This window comes from Bos indicus x Bos taurus, chromosome 9 (assembly GCF_003369695.1).
Source record: "Bos indicus x Bos taurus breed Angus x Brahman F1 hybrid chromosome 9, Bos_hybrid_MaternalHap_v2.0, whole genome shotgun sequence".
NCBI classification, from domain to species: Eukaryota; Metazoa; Chordata; class Mammalia; order Artiodactyla; family Bovidae; genus Bos; species Bos indicus x Bos taurus.
This window is the reverse complement of record NC_040084.1, coordinates 91,448,287-91,467,330: the sequence shown is the minus strand read 5'-3', so window position 1 is coordinate 91,467,330 and position 19,044 is coordinate 91,448,287. Positions and strand designations below refer to the sequence as shown.

At 42.2% G+C, this 19,044-nt stretch overlaps 1 protein-coding gene across 3 annotated transcripts in view; it reads left to right on the top strand.

Annotated features, from left to right (window-relative positions):
- The window catches only part of CNKSR3 (CNKSR family member 3), a 110,717-nt gene that overhangs the window by 79,435 nt on the left and 12,238 nt on the right, over positions 1-19,044 (top strand). For all 3 annotated transcript variants that reach the window (XM_027551897.1, XM_027551896.1, XM_027551898.1), the window contains 5 exons: positions 5,256-5,297; positions 8,965-9,084; positions 10,666-10,725; positions 15,810-15,878; positions 16,146-16,292. In XM_027551897.1, the coding sequence (XP_027407698.1) occupies positions 5,256-5,297; positions 8,965-9,084; positions 10,666-10,725; positions 15,810-15,878; positions 16,146-16,292 (438 nt within the window). The remainder of the gene's footprint in view (positions 1-5,255; positions 5,298-8,964; positions 9,085-10,665; positions 10,726-15,809; positions 15,879-16,145; positions 16,293-19,044) is intronic.

Genomic DNA, 19,044 nt, shown 5'->3' with positions numbered 1-19,044 from the left:
CAGGAAGATATTAACTGGCACGTAGCAGACTCTTGTGAAATTATTCTTAAATTGAGTTGAAGCCATAAAAATGTAAGGAAGAGCTTGTTCTTTTTTCATGTCCCACTTGGTTCAGATATTCTGAGATTGCACGTTTGTTCTCACTGCTGATTTGGCAGAGTAAAGAACATCCTTTCCTCAGTTCCAACCACGCCATAAAATGATGCAGTTCTGAAAAGCCACGTGCTTTCTGACTGTTCCTGGAACATGAAGAGTGAAGTTTGGCTGTTGTTTCGGGTCCAGTCCTGAGCGGCCCTCGAACTTGAGGCATGTGTGACTTCATCATATGCTTTTGAGGCCATGTTTTTAGAAAAGTGCCCAGAGCAATAGAGAGATGCTGAGTTTCAGCTCTTTCTTTATGGTGTATAAAGTAATTTTGACAAAAAATCGGATACCAGTCATGCTGTATTCATTATGTAGCCATCATGTCCTGGCATTTCTGGTGGAGGGTGCCCAGGTGTACAGATCCTGTTCAGAAGGGTACCCACTCATTGCGTTTGGCCTTGTTCACTGGGGCCATGTGATGCCTGGTCCATGATTATTGGCGCTTTCTAAATGTGTGTTGAAATGAATGAGATAATGCTTTTGACAAATAAGCTGATGAGAATTTACTTCTTAACATGAAAAACTTAACCCAGACTTAAGGGACACAAGAGGTATTGTTTTTGTGTTTATTTTGTTTTCCCATTGGTACGCATTGAGCATATGCTTCAGAGATAGATAGCTGTGGGTTCAAATTCTCCCTCTACCATTAATTAGCCCTGGGACTTTGGACAATTCACTTAAAACTTATGAACCTCAGTTTTCCCATCTGTTAATTGGGAATACTAACAATTACCTTACCAGATGATTTGCTTCAATTTCTACAATTTATTGTGGAATAAGAACAAAGGAGGAAGAAAGTGTAATATGAAGACACATTTTAAAATGTATGTGTATTTGTAATACACATATACATCTGAAAACCTATATACAAAGAAATATCTAAATACAGTGGGAAATTTGGAAGAAAAGTTGGGTTTACTTTGGCAGGGAGAAAAGTGGAGAGAGAATGATGTATGAGTCAAGCTAAAAACAAGAAAACATTTTGTCATTTACAAAAAAGCATGTATGTGATCATGTTTATGTATTCATGTAAGAATGGATCTAGAAGAGAAATATAAAATATTTAAAACATAGTAAATCTACCTCAAAAAGATTATGCAGATTAAAGAAGATATATGAAAAGCACAATGTCTACTTAAGAAATAATAGCCTATAGTAGGAAATATAAAAGTCTTTTCTGGTACCAGTTTTCTGGAACCAAACTTGTTGGCTTAAGAAGGAGACCAAGTTACCACATATGTTAGTATTTCTGGTATTTTCTAGCTTATTGAAATTTGAACAATTGTTACAGATTAAGACTGGAAATGTATAAAATATATACATTTATATATATATAAATGTATATATATACACATATATATATGTATAAATATATACATCATAAAATGGAATGCCATTTTATGAACTTGGGTTGAAAAAACATGTTTAGCTCCTGAGGAACATGTGTTTTCTGTAGAGATTAGAGCGCATAGGTACTTTGGCAAATGGTAAAATTTGCGTGCACAGTGGAAGGATGTGTGGACTGTCTTTTTCCACGGGAGGTGTCATGGCAGCCGCAAGGCTCACCTTGCCAGGGATTTCACACCCTCTCACAACTGGGGGACGTGCAGTTTTTCTCAGAACTTCTTGGCAGAGAATCTTTTGACTCTTTAGGAAGAAGCCTGCCTTTTCCATTTATTGCTTTTTCTTCCTGGGGAATTGAAGGAGTAAAAGCTGGGTCTCTATTATTTCTAGTGACAAGGGACACGTTCTCCTGGAGTCTTTATTTTGGTGTTCCTGTCTGTGAAGAGAGGCGTTTGTCCCTTTTCTTGTTCCTCTGTTCCACATGCTGCCCCTTTCCTGTCCTCTTGTAACTTTCTCTGCATCCTTCCCTCCCATGACAGTGGGCGTCTCTCCTGATTGGAAGGATAGAGAGTTGTTTTTTTCGCCTGCAAGGAAACGGCACACTTCTTTTGTGTGTGTGTATTCAGTAATTTTTTTCTTTTCTTTTTTTAATTGAAGTGCAGTTGATCTGTCATGTCATGTTAGTTTCAGGTGTGTAGCAAAGTGATTCAGTCCTGTTGCACACTTCTTTTAAGCCTGCTTGGGCTGGAGTCCCCAGCCACCCCACCCGAGTCCACGGAGAGACCTTCCATCCAGTTTTCAGGCTGTATTTCAGCGGAAGCCTCCTGTGGTGGGAAGGCCTTCTGACCTCTATCTTCCATCTCTCCTCTTTGCGAGGACATGAACACGTGTTGTGCTGGCGAGGGACAAAATGGCAGGGCAGTCGCTGGGTCCCAGTGTAGAACGAAATGGGGGAATGAGCCCTAGAAAGTGAAGATGCTCATCATGTCCAACTCTCTGTGACCCCATGGACTGTAGCCCACCAGGCTCCTCCATCCATGGGATTTTCCAGGCAAGAATACTGGAGTGGGTTGCCATTTCCTTCTCCAGGAGATCTTCCTGACCCAGGGATTGAATCTGGGTCTTCTGCATTGTAGGCAGACACTTTACCATGTGAGCCACCAGGGAAGTCCTAGAGAGCCCAGGAAACAGAGAAGGAGAGAGGACCATCCCCAGAGAACGGAGAGCCAGGGGACCATTTATTGGGCCTTTTATTGGTTGGGTCTCAGCTGTGGACTACCCCGCTTGATGTGTCTTATCACATTTAATTCTCAACAATTCTCTGAGATAGCTGTTCTCCTCCTGGCTTTGCAGAGGAGGAGGCTCAGGTGTGGAGAGGTTAAACCCGTCTTCCAAGGCTCCTCAGTCAGTAAGAAGGGAGAATAAGGAGGGAGGGGAGCGAATGCTATCCTTAACTGGGGCTCGGCTCATCCACGTGACCAAGGGATGTGACAGATCTCAGCCCTGCTGTCGGAGCCTCGAGGGCCTGACTTGGTTCCAGCGCTTCTCTTTTCCATTCCGTTGCCTTCATGCCAAACAGCATGAAGTCAGGCCTGCAGCTGCTTCCTCCCGGTAGGAATGGGTGTGGGAACCCACGTCCCCGAGGGCGGAAGGTAAAAAGCGCGCCCTTTCACACGCTGCCTTGGATGGTTCGGGGACGCAGGAGCACCCCTCGCCCAACTTGGCTCCATCACCACGGGAGCCCGTTTTCTTTCTTGGTGGCTCTTTGGATCCGTCAAAGAATCAAATGTGAGGAACCACGAGGTCACACATGCACCTTGATGTCTGGGCCCCGGTGTATGGAGAGGAGCTCTCTGCCTCACCAGGATGACAGTCCTCCTGTTATTTGGGGATTTGTAATGCTGGGCTACCCAGGTGGTGCTAGTGGTAAAGAGCCCGCCTGCCTACGCAGGAGATGTAAGACTTACGGGTTCGATCCCTGGGTGGGGAAGATCCCCTCAAGGAAGGCATGGCTACCCACTCCAGTGTTCTTGCCTGGACAATCCCAGGGACAGAGGATCCTGGTGGGCTACAGTCAACAGAGGTGCAAAGAGTCAGACACGACTGTGCACACACATATACAAAATGAAAAATCATAGACACAAACCATTAGTTTTATTTCCGGAACAAGACCTTATAAATATTCTGTTTTGCTCAAGTTGACATTTACTTAATATTTCTGTCCTTCAGCTGGTTTGAATTAGGGGAGGGGTCGTCATGGTATTTGATGGTTTGGTTTCGTGCACAAGATGGAGGATGAAAAGCACATTTTTGGGCTGTCATCACTCATATTTTACAGAAGTTGCTCCTGGAGTTTGAATTTACATCAGACTCACATGTGCAAAAACATACTCCTGAATTGCTTTTTTTAAGTATTTTTTCTCCAGGCTGCTCTTTGCCTGAGAGTCAGTGTAAATTTTAAGAGCAGTAGAGTGACTATGATCTCCCACATTTTTATCTAGTAGAGAAAATTAAACAAAATTTTCAGAAAGCACTAAAATCTGATTATAAAATCATAGGGTAGAATGCCATACAGTTTTAACCCCTGTTCCCAGTGGCAGAAAAAAATGACCTAAAAGGACATTTTGACTGAAGCAAAAATCTTTGATCATTCCAACAGAGTTGATGAGTGTCCTTCCCGTACATGAAATACTTTGAATTTTCCTTAGGGTGCCGCAGTTTGGGATTATACTTAGTGCATGCTGGGTGCTGAACTGCTTCAGTCGTGTCTGACTCTTTGCAACTCCATGGACTGTAACCTGCCAGGCTCCTCTGTCCATGGGGCAAGAATACTGGAGTGGGTTCCCATTTCCTTCTCCAGGGGATCATCCAGACTGGGGAGTGAACCACCATCTCTCATCACTGGCGGGCAGTGGTGCCAGATAAACTCTCAGGACCTCACTGGTCTCCCTCTTGTTCGGCATGCACAGTGCTGCGTAGCTTGAGCTCTTCTGCTGTAGATCCTGTTCTAGAAGGTTAACGGAGAGTTTCACGTTGTCAGTTTCACTTTGGCTGCTTTCAGTCAGGACAATGGTGATTCCTATAATCAGCTAACTGGGTTCATAGGGTTCTGAGTCTTTTGTTCTTAAGCTGAGTAAACAATGCTTTGCATTCCGGCCCATTATTTAATGTCATCAATAGCATACTTCAAGACCACTTTTTTGGCAGCGTGTTAATGAATGTTTTGTTGAGCCCCTTTCATCCGTTAAGGACTGAAATATCTGATTTAATCTCAGTGGTGCTTAAAATAAACTTTGTGGCTAAGTTTACTCAAACCCTTATTTGAAAGCTATTCTTATGGGCAGGCCCAGAACTAAAGGCTCCCGGCTTGTTGGCTCAGTGCTAACTCAGCCTGGGGTCAGGTTTGAGAACCATCATCAAGTTTCCTGGACTCTGACTTCTGGCTTCCTACTCTCTGTACAGTCTGGACAGTGGGTAGAGTTTAGTTCAGGTGATTTCTATAGGCTTTCTGATTAAATAATTGGTCAGATGGGTTCCTTGGATGATTAGCATCCTGGATCTGGAGACAGTAGAGTCTTAGGAGGAATCTAATGTCTGCCCTCTTTTCGAAGTCTTCTCTTCCCTGAAGTTCAGGACTACAGGCTGCAGGGTCGGGGGTGTGTGTGTCAGGGACCTCCTTGGGTCCCAGGAAATAGCTAGCAAGCTAAGCCAATTGTATCTGAAAGTTTTTATCTCTTATAGCTTAATTTTCTTCTTTCTTCCTTTAGGATTGCCTTGTAGCAGAAATGGAGGATAAAGTTTTGGCTGTAGTAAGTATACCTTCTAAAAGTTACTGTAAAATTCCTTTTCCCAAAACAGTGGGAATCACATTAATTAAAGTAAATGTATTGTGGTTAGGTATTTCGGGATATGCTTTGAAATACTGACTTTTGGGATATGAATCTCTTAATTTAGGTAGAAAGGCAAGAATACAAGTTATTTAACAACAAGACCAACTAAATTGGGTATATTAGGGTCTCTGCTTTGCTCCCCCCAACACTTCTTCAAGGTATAATTATATTTAGATAGCTAACTCTCAGCTCTCAGGGTTAAACTGATGTGCAAATTTCACTTTTTTTTTTTAATTAAAAAAAATCTTGGCAAAAATCTTATGATGGAAGGGGGATGTACTGTGACTGTTTAAAGAGCATTTTGTAACTATTCATCATCACTTCCTCCTTTTGACATAAGCCAGCCTGTGCTCTTTTGATAAGGCCTTCTTCCTACTGATGTTGAGGAATTTAGCAATGAAACCGCTATAAATATATTTTCCATAAATAGGGAGGTTAAACACATTGGAGGCATGCAAAAGTGTCACTTCTTAGATTCTTCCCCCTTAGAAGAAAAACATCACTCTTTATAAAATCCTGATTTCTTTGGTTGTTTAATTTTGAAAGGTTAGATGAATCTGGGATTGGGAGAAATAACCACACGTAGCCACTAGGATTTCCACATGGAGACCACTTAATAGGGATCCTCATGTCTCTACAGTAATTTTATCTGGTCAGTGTTTGGTGTTCAGAGAATGTGAGTGGTCACTGTAAAGCACACAGACCTAAATGTAAAATGCAAAACTATAAAATGCCTAGAAATAACAGGAGAAAGGAGAAGGCAATGGCACCCCACTTCAGTACTCTTGCCTGGAAAATCCCATGGACGGAGGAGCCTGGTAGGCTACAGTCCATGGGGTCGCTAAGAGTCGGACATGACTGAGCGACTTCACTTTCACTTTTCACTTTCATGCATTGGAAAAGGAAATGGCAACCCACTCCAGTGTTCTTGCCTGGAGAATCCCAGGGACAGGGGAGCCTGGTGGGCTGCTGTCTCTGGGGTCGCACAGAGTCGGACACGACTGAAGCGACTTAGCAGCAACAGGAGAAAATCTTGCTGACCTTGGGTTTGATGATGAGTTTTTAGATATGATGTGAAAAGTGTGATCCATGGGCTTCCCTGGTGGTACAGTGGATAAGAATCCACTTGCCAACTCAGGGGACTTGGGATCTATCACTTATCTGAGAAGGTCCCACACACCACACTACTGAGCCTGTGCTCTAGAGTCCAGCCCACTACTGAGCCCATGCGTTGCAAGTGCTGAAGCCTGCATACCCCAGAGCCCATGCTCTGCAACAAGAGAAATCGCTACAGTTAAAAGCCTTCACAATGCAACTGGAGAGCACCCCCCTCTCACTGCAACTAGAGAAAGGTCCAGCTCATGCAGCAACAAAGACCCAGCACAACCAAAATATAAATAAATAAAAACAAATAAGAAGATTAGAATAGTCTGCTTGAAAAAAAAAAGAATGCCTTGGATTATGGATAGATCAACTTGTTGACTCTTTTTACTAATGAAGGATGGAGCCAATCCCAGCTAGAGAGCACATCTGGATGTTTGAGTCCACTGGGAAACTCAGGAGTGAAAAAATAAAAAAGTGTGATCCATGAGAGAAAAATGGGTAAGGTAGACTGCATTAAAATTAATATCTCTGCTCCATCAATGCAATGTTAAGAGAACAAAAAGACAAGGCACAGACTGGGAGAAGTTGTTCTCAGAACACACATCAGATAAAGAACTTATGTGCAAAATGCACAAAGAACTCTTCAAAACTCAATAATAAGAAAGCAAACAACCTAATTAAAAAGCAGGTGAAAGATCCGAACAAACACCTCATGATAAAAGATATACCGGTTGGCAGGTAAGTATATGAAAAGATATTCAGCATCACATTTCATTAAGGAATTTCAAATTAAAATAACAGTGAGGTACCACTACACACTTAATAGGGTAACTAAACTCTACCTCGTGATGACACCAATGTAGAGCAAGAGGAACTCTCGTTCATTGCTGGTGGGAATGCAAAATGGTGCAGCCGCACTGGAAGACGTTGTGGCATTTTTTTTCCTTACAAAGCTAAGCATTCTGTTACCCTACAAACCAGCAGTTATCCACCTAGGTGTTTACCCAAATGAAAGAAACTAATATTCACCAAAAGCTGCATGGACTGTTCTAGCCACTTTAATCATAACTGCCCAAACTAGGAAGTAGCCAAGGTGTCCTTCAGTATGTGACTGGATAAACAACCTGGAACATCCAGACAATGGAATATTATTCAGCAATAGAAAGAAACGAACTATCGAGCCATGGAAAGATATGGAGGGCCCTGAAATGCATATGACCAAGTGAAAGAAGCTGATCTGAAAATCCAAAATCTATATGCTGTATGATTCTAACCATATGAGATTTTAGAAAAAGAGAACCTATGGAGAAAATAAAATGATCAGTAATTGCTAGGGGTTTATCCTGGGGGAGGAGGGACAGACAGGTGGGTGGAACTGAGGGAATTTTTAGGGTAGTGAAGCTATTTTCTATGACACTGTGATGGTGAATATATGACATTGTGCATCTATCAAAACCTGTAGAACTGTACACCCTAAAGAGTGAATTCTAATGTAAACTATGGAACTTAGTTAACAATAATGTGTCACTGTTGCTTGATCAGTTGTAACAAATACACCATACTAATGCAAGATGTTAATGAAAGTGAAAGTGAAGTCGCTCAGTTGTGTCTGATTCTTTGCGACCCTGGGGACTGTAGCCTACCATGCTCCTCTGTCCATGGGATTTTCCAGGCAAGAGTACTGGAGTGGGGTGCCATTGCCTTCTCCAGAGGATCTCCCCAACCCAGGGATCGAACTCAGGTCTCCTGCATTGTAAGCAAGACGCTTTACTGTCTGAGCCACCAGGGAAGTCCTGATGTTAATAGTATCTTATTATTAACCATTATAATAATATAGCTGTGTTAGAAACTGTTGAGATGGAAAAGAAAATAGATGGAACTCTGTAATTTCTGCTTATTTTTTCTCTAAAATGAAAACAGCTTTAATTTTATTTACTTACTTAATATTTTGGCTGTACCACTCCAGTGACATGTGGAATCTTAGTTCCTGACCAGGGATTGAACCCACACCCCCCACATTGGAAGCACAGAGTCTTAACCAGTGGACCATCAGGGAAGTCCTTAAAACTATTTTAAAATATGAAATGCATTTTTCAAAAAAGGTGCAGGACAAGATGATTATTTTTTTATGTTGTCAGTATTTGGTATGCAGAGAATGTGAGCCATTCTTAAAAAAACGCAGAGATGGCTGGGAATACATGGTTCTCTTTAGCTGCTGAAAGGGGGTTTCCGCCCAGCCTGTGCACTCAGTGGCTGTAAATAAGTTAATCTAAAAGCTGCACTTTTAAAGCAAAGCTGGAATAATGACACTATTCTACACGTTGCAAATATGGAAGCCACGTGCCACGTGGACTGGGTGGTTTTATCACAGTGTTACGGCCAGAGCTAAGGATGATCAGTGAAGTGCATTTTTAAAAAAGAATTCAGCCGGAGATAAACTTGGTTAATGATTGACTTTCCCTATTTGCCTCTCCAACTCTAGGTCAAGGTTTTAAATGGCATCTGTGACAAGACCATCCGATCTACCACGGATCCTGTAATGAGCCAGTGTGCGTGTCTGGAAGAAGTTCACCTACCAAACATTAAACCTGGGGAAGGTTTGGTAAGGCGTCTAACAGCATTTGTTTATTTTGGATAGCATCATTGTTTTATTAAAGTTGCTGTGTTTTTTTTAAAAACAATAATTCCATATTGCTTTCACTAGAATTCTGAATAGTAGAATTAGACTGATTTCCATTATGCGGTTAAGAATTTGCCGTCTTGAACTGTTGATATGTTTTATATCAAAGCGTCTTCAAAGTATAAAAATAAATACAGTTTTAAAACTGTAAACTCGTGTCTTGAGGAATTGTCTTAACAGTTTTATTTTTAGGTCTTAGCAATACAAGGAGATAGAGCACATTTCCACAAAGTAAAGATGGTCTCTGGGTAGGAAACAACGTCTGCTATGACGTCTCTATTAGCACTTAGGCTTTATGTGAGAAGAGACAGGTTGAAAGAAATGATGGTTTTAAAAAAGTTCAGAAATGTTTTAGACATAATGTATGAGCTCTGTAGTAACAGGCCCCGAGAGTCTGCAGGTGGATACCTAGATCAGCACCTAGGGCCACATTCTTGGTAAGGAGAAATGTATATACCGAGACTGCTCCAATTCAAAGTAAATGATTGCTTATACTGAAGTAAACATGGAAGGCTTCCTGGAGGTGGGCTTATCCACGTATTGAAGTGGAGAAGTGCCCGAGTGGGCAGAAGTGGAGTTGCCGTTCCAAATGGTGAAGTTACCCAAGCAAAGCTCTGTGAAGAGAAATACCATGCAGAGGGAGAGGCTGATTACTCTGATAGTGAATAGCAGGAACAGAGAGCCTGGGCAGAAACGTGAAGGTGTTAGTGTTGGGTGAGATACTCATCCCCAGAGGCTTGTAGATTGCTGAGCAGGGCAAGTTCACTGTCAAAATGACTCCTGAGGAGGTTCTGTGTTATTACAGCATTGGTACCAGGGTGAGCAACCACTCTTTGCTCTCTCTACCTTTTGCTCTTTCCCCGTCTTATAAAAGTTTAATAAACATTTTAAAAAAATAATACAAAGTGCCTCAAACTGCAGAGATATTTCTTCCAGGCTCTGTGTTCACCTCTGAGTTTGCCCACTGGGCATTTAAGGATGGAGTGTATTAATATTTATGCCTCCCTTAAAATGCAGGAATGCCTGTTTCTAATTTATTTCTTATATTGTGTTCCTGAGCAGTCTCTGCTCTTACATCCTGGTTTGGTTGTTCGTGGCTTGAATAAGTCACCGTGCAGTGACTGCTGAGACCAAATTAAGTGAATATATTGTGTCACTACACAGAGAGATGGTCGGGAGAGGACCGGCCTTGTTTGAACTGCCTCATTCATGCAGCAGATCTGAGAACATTCCTTCTGAGTCCTCAGACATAGAGCAAAATTCTGTGTGCCTGGTACACAAATTATAATATCAAAGAGATCTCGTTTCTGATCTCCTTCACTAGTATTTGGTTAGTTCCCCTTCACTGCTCTTTGGATCTCGTTTTACAGTGTTTCAGAAGGCTGAAGAATGAGGGGTGTTCAGAAATGACTGCCTTTAATGTTTTGTCAAGTCTAAGTCTCACTTGTGGCTCTGTTTCTAAACGTTGGAGTAATGAGTTAATATGTTTGTGACTCACTCTAGGGTATGTACATCAAATCGACCTATGATGGATTGCACGTGATTACTGGAACCACAGAAAATGTAAGTGCATATCCATTTAATGCAAAAGCTATTGTACCTTCAAGCAGATTTGACAGCGTCCCTATTCCTTTCATTTAACTATGTGTATGTTGTTCTATTATCTGTAAGGGAGTGTGGGCGCCTGTTTTGTTTATTTCTGTTGCTAGTGTGCTGCTCATCACCAGCTGTCATCAATGTATTATTTAAATTGTCCTTTATTGCTCTCATTCACACACTTTGCCCAGCTTTTGCCATCCTGTGTTATTTTTTTTGCGCTCTTGGAAGTGTTAACCCATAAATACAAAAGCAGTGATCTCTTTGTTGTTGAGAATCACTCTTATAAGAGCTGGAATTGGTGACCATATGTGTTAAATATAGTGTTTTTTTTTTTAAAGTGGAATTTATATGTGTCACCAAAGCAACTATTTTCGGGTTTTTGCATGACGAAGTTTCTTTTTATAGAGCTGTATTTCATAATACTTGCATGATACTGAAATTTAGTTTTTCGCCCCTTAATCATTTGAATAGAAAAAGCAGGGCCATTTCTGTTGTGAGGAACTTGTACTCTGTTATCATCCTTTAGAAAATTATGCTACATAAAAGGTTTTCCCTTAGTTCCTCAAACATTTTGAATTTGTGAAAAGTAGAGCTAATTGAATGCTTTCTTTATACCACCTACAATACAGCTAGCTTTTGAATGACATTGATACAGAGCTTGAAATGTCAGAAAAACTTCTCTGCATCTGTGTAAAAATAGCATGTGTCTATGGAATTAATTGCTATTTAATCAAATAATACAAGAGGATGTAATTCAAGACACAAGAAACTTGGTGACTACTTTTGTTCATCGTTGTTGTTTTAGTCGCTGAGTCATGTCGGACTCTTGTCGACCCCATGGACTATAGCCCTCTAGGCTCCTCTGTCCATGGAATTCTCCAGGCAAGAATGTTGGAGTGGGTTGCAGATTCCTTCGCCAGGGGATCTTCCTGACCTAGGGATTGAACCTGGGTCTCCTCACTGGTGGGCAGATTCCTTACCACTGAGCCACCAGGGAAATACTTTTCTGATCTGATGGAAATATGTGTCGAAGTTTGAGCTTCAGCTGCTAGGTCTGTTGATAAAATAAAAAGGCATGATCTTTGATGAGAGTTTGTGACACATTTGATTTTTATAATAAGAAAGAAAGTGGCACTGTAAGGCATTCAATGAATTACAAATAAGTTGTGTGGTTCTGGCAGACAAGTGAGTGGAAGCTGGTAGTGTCTTTAAGCATTGTTTGTTGAGTTACAGTGAGAGCACTCAGACCACTGGGAATTTTTATACCATGGCACCCGAGAGGCAAAAATGGCCTAGGATCCTCTCCTTTTAGGCTGGGGCCGGTGCAAAAAAAAATCACAACAAATGTTCCTCCCTCATCCTTGTCAGAGACTTTGTGTATTTAGCAGCACCATGACATGAATATGCTCATGTACCACTCAGTACATTGTTCTGAAGCTGGATAGATTCAGAGGGATGGTGAATGTCACTTCAGTTTTTACATTTTATTTATTTTGTTTTTGGCTGCACTGGGTCTTCGTTGCTTTGCACGGGCTTTCTCTAGCTGTGGTGAGCGGGGCTACTCTTCGCTGGCTGCTCCAGCTTCTCATTTTGGTGGCTTCCCTTGTTGCAGAGCGGGGCTCTAGGCATGCCGGCTTCGGTAGTTGCAGCACTCGGGCTTAGTTGTGGAATCTTCCCAGACCAGGAATTGAACCCATGTCCCTTGTATTGGCAGGCAGATTTTTATTCACTGCACCACCAGGAAAGTCCTATTTTAGCTTTTAAACAGTTGAAGTTTTGCATCTAGTAATTTGGTGATTGCATTAACAACCCAGACCTGTGCAGTTCCAGACTCAATCAGGTCTTTGAACCAATTTCAATCTTGGATAAACATATAGAACACTATAATGTTACTTCCTTTCACTGTCTACCTCATCCCTAGCCTGCTTTCCCCCCACGCACTGTAAGCTAAAGAAAACCAGCTTTGAATCAAATCAAATGTCTACTGATACATTCCGTAGAATTCCTACCAGACTCTTAGGACTGGGTGAGAGATTCAGGATTTACCTGGATGTGGCTGCTCCTAGTGCCTCCACGTAGGATGGTACCTAAGTCATCCTAGAGAGAAATGGTTTCCTTCTTGTTCAAAATCAGAGAAGGGGAAACTGGTCTTATTCCGTCTGGTAATCTGCTGGAAAATGTCCCTCATTCTTGCAGTCACCTTATGTTCATTGTCTGGAATATGCTACATACTCTGTAATTCTTGTCGATGACAGTGGGGAGTTAGGTAAGAGCCCACTTCTCAAGGACTTGATCTGAATATTTTATACTTAGTGCTGGATATTTTACACTTAAATGTTAAATGCCAGTAGAAAATGCTAGTTCCAGGACAGCTTTCTGTCTATCACTGAAGGTTGCTATGATTTTAGAGTCAGAATGTTTTTATAAAAGCCTGGTGTTGGAGGGTTAGAGTGGACAGAATTCACCAACTTCTTTCTCATGTGAATTGTCTCCACACTCCTCTATCTTGGACTCCAGTTGACGCAATGCCAGCAATGCCAGCAGGTCATCTCAGGCCTTTAGTCCTTTTTTTTTTTTTGAGGTTACCTGAGAAGTCAGGATCATTCCAAGATCAGACAAACAGGATCTGGTGATTGTCTATCTTCTTTTTTTGATGTTGCTCAGGACCTTGACAGAAGTCTGATGGGATCTTAGCCCTACTCCTCTTCCCTACCCCTGACATGAGTTGGGAAATAGATGAGCCTCTGAAGAATGGATGCATTCTTCTCCAGGGCATCACTCTTCTGCAGTAGGCCAGATCAAGCATCATTTTTCAGTAGTCCAGCACACGGTGAAGATCATCAAGAGCAACTACCCTAGGAAGAATTTTGGTATCAGGCTCTCTCTTTACCAGTGTTCTGCCAAGCACAACGCTTAATCACTTGGTAGGACATTGGAGAAATGAATATGTGAAGATCCTTAGGAATGGAAGTCAGTTCAGGACACTGGGACTTTTTTTTTTTTTTTTTAAGATTGCTTATCTGTAAACAGGGACCTTCTGGCTTCAAGGCTATCTTTTAGAAAGTGACGCTTACCTTAGATGAATCCCCAGCCCAGGAAGATTAACTGGGACTGGACTGATTATGATCAGACTTGCTAAAGTTGACCTGTAACCATGGGTTCGGCATCTGACACCAGGGGCAAGAAAGGAGCATTGACACATTTGTTTGTTTAAGAAGTGCCTCAGGAGCAGGGGATTGGAGACAGACCATCTCCCCGTGGTACCCACGATGCTGGTCTCACGGGTGAGGCACAGCCGGTAGTCACGGTGGCAAGTTAAATGTTTTCAAAAGTAGCTGGCCTAGTTACCTGTGCCTTGTGTTGGCCCAGAATCCAAGAGATTGTTTCTACAGTTTAATGCTGCTGCTGCTGCTAAGTCGTTTCAGTCATGTCCGACTCCTTGCGACCCCAGGGACTGCAGCCTACCAGGCTCCTCCGTCCATGGGATTTTCCAGGCAAGAGTACTGGAGTGGGGTGCCATTGCCTTCTCCGATAGTTTAGTGCTACTCGCTCATTTCTTTTCTTTTCCCTGCTCATTTCTTGTTGAGCCTATCACAACAGCTGAGTGAGAAAGTTCAGCAAGGGTGTCTTGAGTTTAGTTGCTACCCCCATCACTGTGTTCAAAGGTGCTATTTATAAAGGATGGTTGTAAATTGCTTGAAGATTCAGTTATATAAGTCACAAAATAAAACATTCTGGCTTCAATAACAGTTGATTAGAATTTGAAATCAAAGTTTCATCCTTTCCTTCTCTTTTGATCATATGAAGTATCTTTTTTTTGCATAATTCTGTTTTATTTTATTCCATGAATTTATTGTTTTTGCAATTAAATAATGATAATAAACCTATACTTCTAGGTAGGATTAGACATTACACTTATCCTAAAATACTTTTCAAATTCTTTGTCAAAATGTTTAGTCTGTAAAAGGTATTAATGAGAGAAAAAAAGTTGAGAAGAAATTATGGCACAGATTCCCTTTAAGATGAAATAATACTTCGACATATAGTTACAATTTATCAGGGGAAAATTTTTAAGGTATTACTTTCATGTTAAAAACCACCTAATAAGCATAAAGTTATATTCTGCATCTTTCACTTACTGTGTGTCCATAACTGAGTTATTTACCACTGAATGTCAATTTCCTCAAAACTCCATAAAATAAGCCTAATGATATCTGTAAAGTATGTTGGCAGAATTTTTTAAACATATTTTAAAATCGTATGAAATTTCTTACACATTGAATTACAATTTGATTAAATGAACAAGAAACCATGAGAAAATATTTGACAAATAGATTACATATATTTATCTGCCTATACACACATATGTGGGGAGATATATATATATATACACATACACAGATATTTGCAAATTTGTAGCAAATTGTTATTTGAAGCACACGAAGTCTGGACTTTGTTTTGATACTGTGAAAATGCATCCATTTAGAATTCAACCTGAAGACAAAAAAAATTTAAATTTTTTCTAAATATCTTCTGTTTTCACTATCTTTCTATTTTAGCAATGTGATGATAACATGTAAAACAAGTTTGAGTAAAATAAAGAGTTAGTTTTAATAATCACATAAAAAGCAATTATGTGACAGAGTTACAGTGACCATCTTTACATGTTAAGCAGTTGGTCAGCTTTTACAAGATTAATTTTGACAGGAATATAGGGAAGGTACTTTTTAGATGAACCAGTGGCTTTGATCAGCCTGTTAGGTGGACAGTGCGTCCCACTCTTCATGGTAGGTTAGATGAACCTTGGCTGTTCCTACTGACAGATTATCTGTTGTAACAAACCACTGGAGATAACACGTGTATTCACATGCCAAGTTCTACAGGCTGTGTAGTTTTAGGAATCTCCAGCACACTGTATAACTGTTCTTGAGAAAATTGTATTCCCATTGCTTGTTTTGTGTAGAAGAAAGAAGGGAGACGAAATAGAAGCAGAAAGAAAAAGGAGGCTTAAAAAATAAGACAGGTCTCTCTCTGTTTGTCTCTAACAGTCTCCTGCAGACAGATCTCAGAAGATTCATGCTGGTGATGAAGTCATTCAGGTTAATCAGCAAACTGTGGTGAGTTTGTTCGTTGAAGCTTCAGACTTCATCTTCCCCTTCTAAAACTTCTAAACCATTTTGCTTGCATTTAAAAAATTTGCAGTTTATATCCAGCTTTCCATAATTTTAAGCAGTGCTAGAATGAACAGATTTGTATCTGCCTATTTGCTCATAGCTGATTTCCTTGAGATGAATTCAAGGAAATTTGAATTCCTTGAACTCAAATAGGCTTGAGTTTTCATTATTCATGAGTAAGTCCCCTCTCCTCACTATCTTTCTTTGAAGGTGGGATGGCAGCTAAAAAATCTGGTGAGAAAGTTGAGAGAGAATCCTACTGGAGTTGTGTTACTGCTTAAGAAGCGCCCCACGAGTTCCTTCAACTTCACTCCTGCCCCCCTGAAAAACCTACGGTGGAAGCCGCCTCTGGTGCAGGTACTGTTATTGGTTGAAAGCCTTTCTTTGACATTGGTGCAGGAACAATGTATAATACCTGAGTTGTCTAAAAAAAAAAAAAGGTTACAGTTTGATTGGTTTCGGGAGTGTATGGATTATCTGTGAACGGATAATTATTCTATAATCCCGTATGTACAGGTGCTCAGTTGCTCAGTCGAGTCCAACTCTGCAACTCCATAGACTGTAACCTGCCAGTCTTCTCTGTCAATTGGATTTCCCAGGCAGGAATACTGGAGCAGGTTGCCATTTTCTCCTTCAGGGGATCTTCCCGACCCAGGGACCGAACCCCCATCTCCTGCATTGGCAGGTAGATTCTTTACCACTGTGCCACCTGGGAAGCCCATCCAATAATCCTGCGTACATGAGAGCAGACTTGCTGGATTTGCGCTGACTAATATGGCAGCCACTAGCCACCTGTGACTGTTTCAATAATTAAAAGGAAAGCTTCAGTTCCTCTGTCTCACCAGCCACATTTCAGGTGCTGGGTAGCTGCTTGCGGCAACTGTCTGTCATCGCTGCAGACGGTGGCAGACTTCTGGCCCTTCTGGCCCTTCTCCTCTACCGTTTCAAACACACACTCCCATAAAGGAATCCAGTTTGAACACTGCTCTGAGACCGCCTGGGGTAGAGTCCTCAACATCGGTTTATCCAGGCAGGGGTAGGGACTGTGAGACCCACCCACCAGGCAGGGAGCTCCGTCACTCCTTTGTTAGATTTAGTAGTCTTGGATGAGAATAAAAAGCCTATTGGCTTTTAGTTTTATTATTTGAATTCTCTACAGACAATGCACTCCTTACTGCTTACACTTGGGTGGACATGCACCCCACCAACCCTCTCCTTATATCATCAGTTCTTTGTGTTTAATTTCTAAACCATGAAAGAAAAGCAGCACACTTTAAAGCTCTTTTATAAGATTGAGATTGCCACTTATGTGTAACTCTCTGTGATTTTACTGTCCATCTTCAAATGGAAGGAACGGCAGTACCTCACACTATCAATGGCTGTTTCGTGATGCACAGAGCGCTGGAAATCTGTCTGCGTGTGTACCTTAGCGGGGCAGGGGACCCATAAAAATAAAGAACAGGATGTGGACAGTGGAGCCAGGAGGGGCACATAATTAAAGCCACTTCTTAAATAAAAAGGGAACGTATCAATCACACTCCAGCAGCTTCTGTTTGCTTCGGTTCAGTTCAGTTGCTCAGTCGTGTCCGACTCTTTGCGACTGCATGGACTGCAGCTCGCCAGCCTTCCCTGTTGTTCTGCTTGCATCACTCAGCACACAGGGCACTGTCTTTCAATACTTCTGGATTTCTCAGAATGTGTTACTTAACACAGAAGAGGTCTTACTTTACCATCGGTAGTTGATGGAGGGCTTCCCGCCAGCCAGCTCTGCCAGCTCCTTGGTGCAGGGGGGTGAATGTTGGGTTCTGAGGAAGGGGTGATGGGCATGAATAGGTGAGCGAAAGCGCCTCTTCCGAGAAGGTGGGAGCCTGGAAAACTCGATGGGATTTTGTAGGCAGATGGGAGGCTCTTGGTGGAGTAGATGAATGCTGTTCACACAGCCACCAAGGGAGGATACACTGCCGTCAGGGCGGGTGGTGCCCAGATAGGATTTCCTGGAGGCAGAGAGTGTGGCAGACGTTCTTGTGAAATGATTTAGGGCAGGTACTTCCCGTAAAACTTGGCAAGGAGGGAGGGAGGGAAGCAGACGAAGGAGGGGAAGCCCGCAAGGTGCTGTCTCAGGTAGAGTCTAGTCTTGGGCTGTTACCCAGGTGTAACCACACAACACAGGCTCTGGCAGCTATACGCAGGGGTGTCTGCTGTCGGCTGAGAGCAATTCTACGGAGCAGGGGGTGACTGTGAGCTTTTAGCGATAGATACTCGCAGCAGCTGGGTTCACTGACTAACCAGAGGGGCTCTGGGTGAACATCACAGCTCTCCGGCACGAATAAGTAGACCAGACTCTCAGGCAGGGGGTGGGAGAGAAAGCTGGACCAGTGGGCTGGGCTGGACAGGTGGGTATAGAGTTCTAGGCTAGGGAGCACGGACCTCATCCCGCAGGTAATGTCAACAGGTTGACAGTTGTTTTTTACACTAATGTCTGGGTAGGTTTGCTAGGGCCGCCATAACAAAGTACCAGCGACCGGGTCACTGAAATGAAAGTGTATTCCTTCAGAAGTCTGGGGGCTGGCGATCTGAGAGCAAGGTTGGCTTCTTGTAACGTCTCTTTCCTTGGCTTGCAGATGGCCATCTTCTCCTTGTGTCTTCATGTGGTCTTTGCTCTGTATGTTGTTATTCAGTCGCTAAGTCGTGCCTGACTCTTTGCAACCCCATGGACTGCAGCACTCCAGGCTTCCCTGTCCTTTACTATCTCCCAGAGTTGGCTCAAACTCATGTTCATTGAGTCGATGATGCCATCCAAACAGCTCATCCTCTGTTGCCCCCTTCTCCTCCTGCCCTCAGTCTTTCCCAGCGTCAGGATCATTTCCAGTGAGTTGGCTGTTCACATTAAGTGGCCAGAGTATTGGAGCTTGCTCTGTATGTCTGTGTCCTAATCACTTCTTCTTACAGGGATACCAGTCAGACTGGATTAGGGTCTACTCATGTGACCTTATTTTAAATTAAGCATATCTTTAAAGACTGCAAGTACAGTCACATTGTGAGCTACTGGAGGCTCAGGGGACACAGTTTAGCCCATGATACTATCTAAACTTGAAACAGCAGGTGGGAG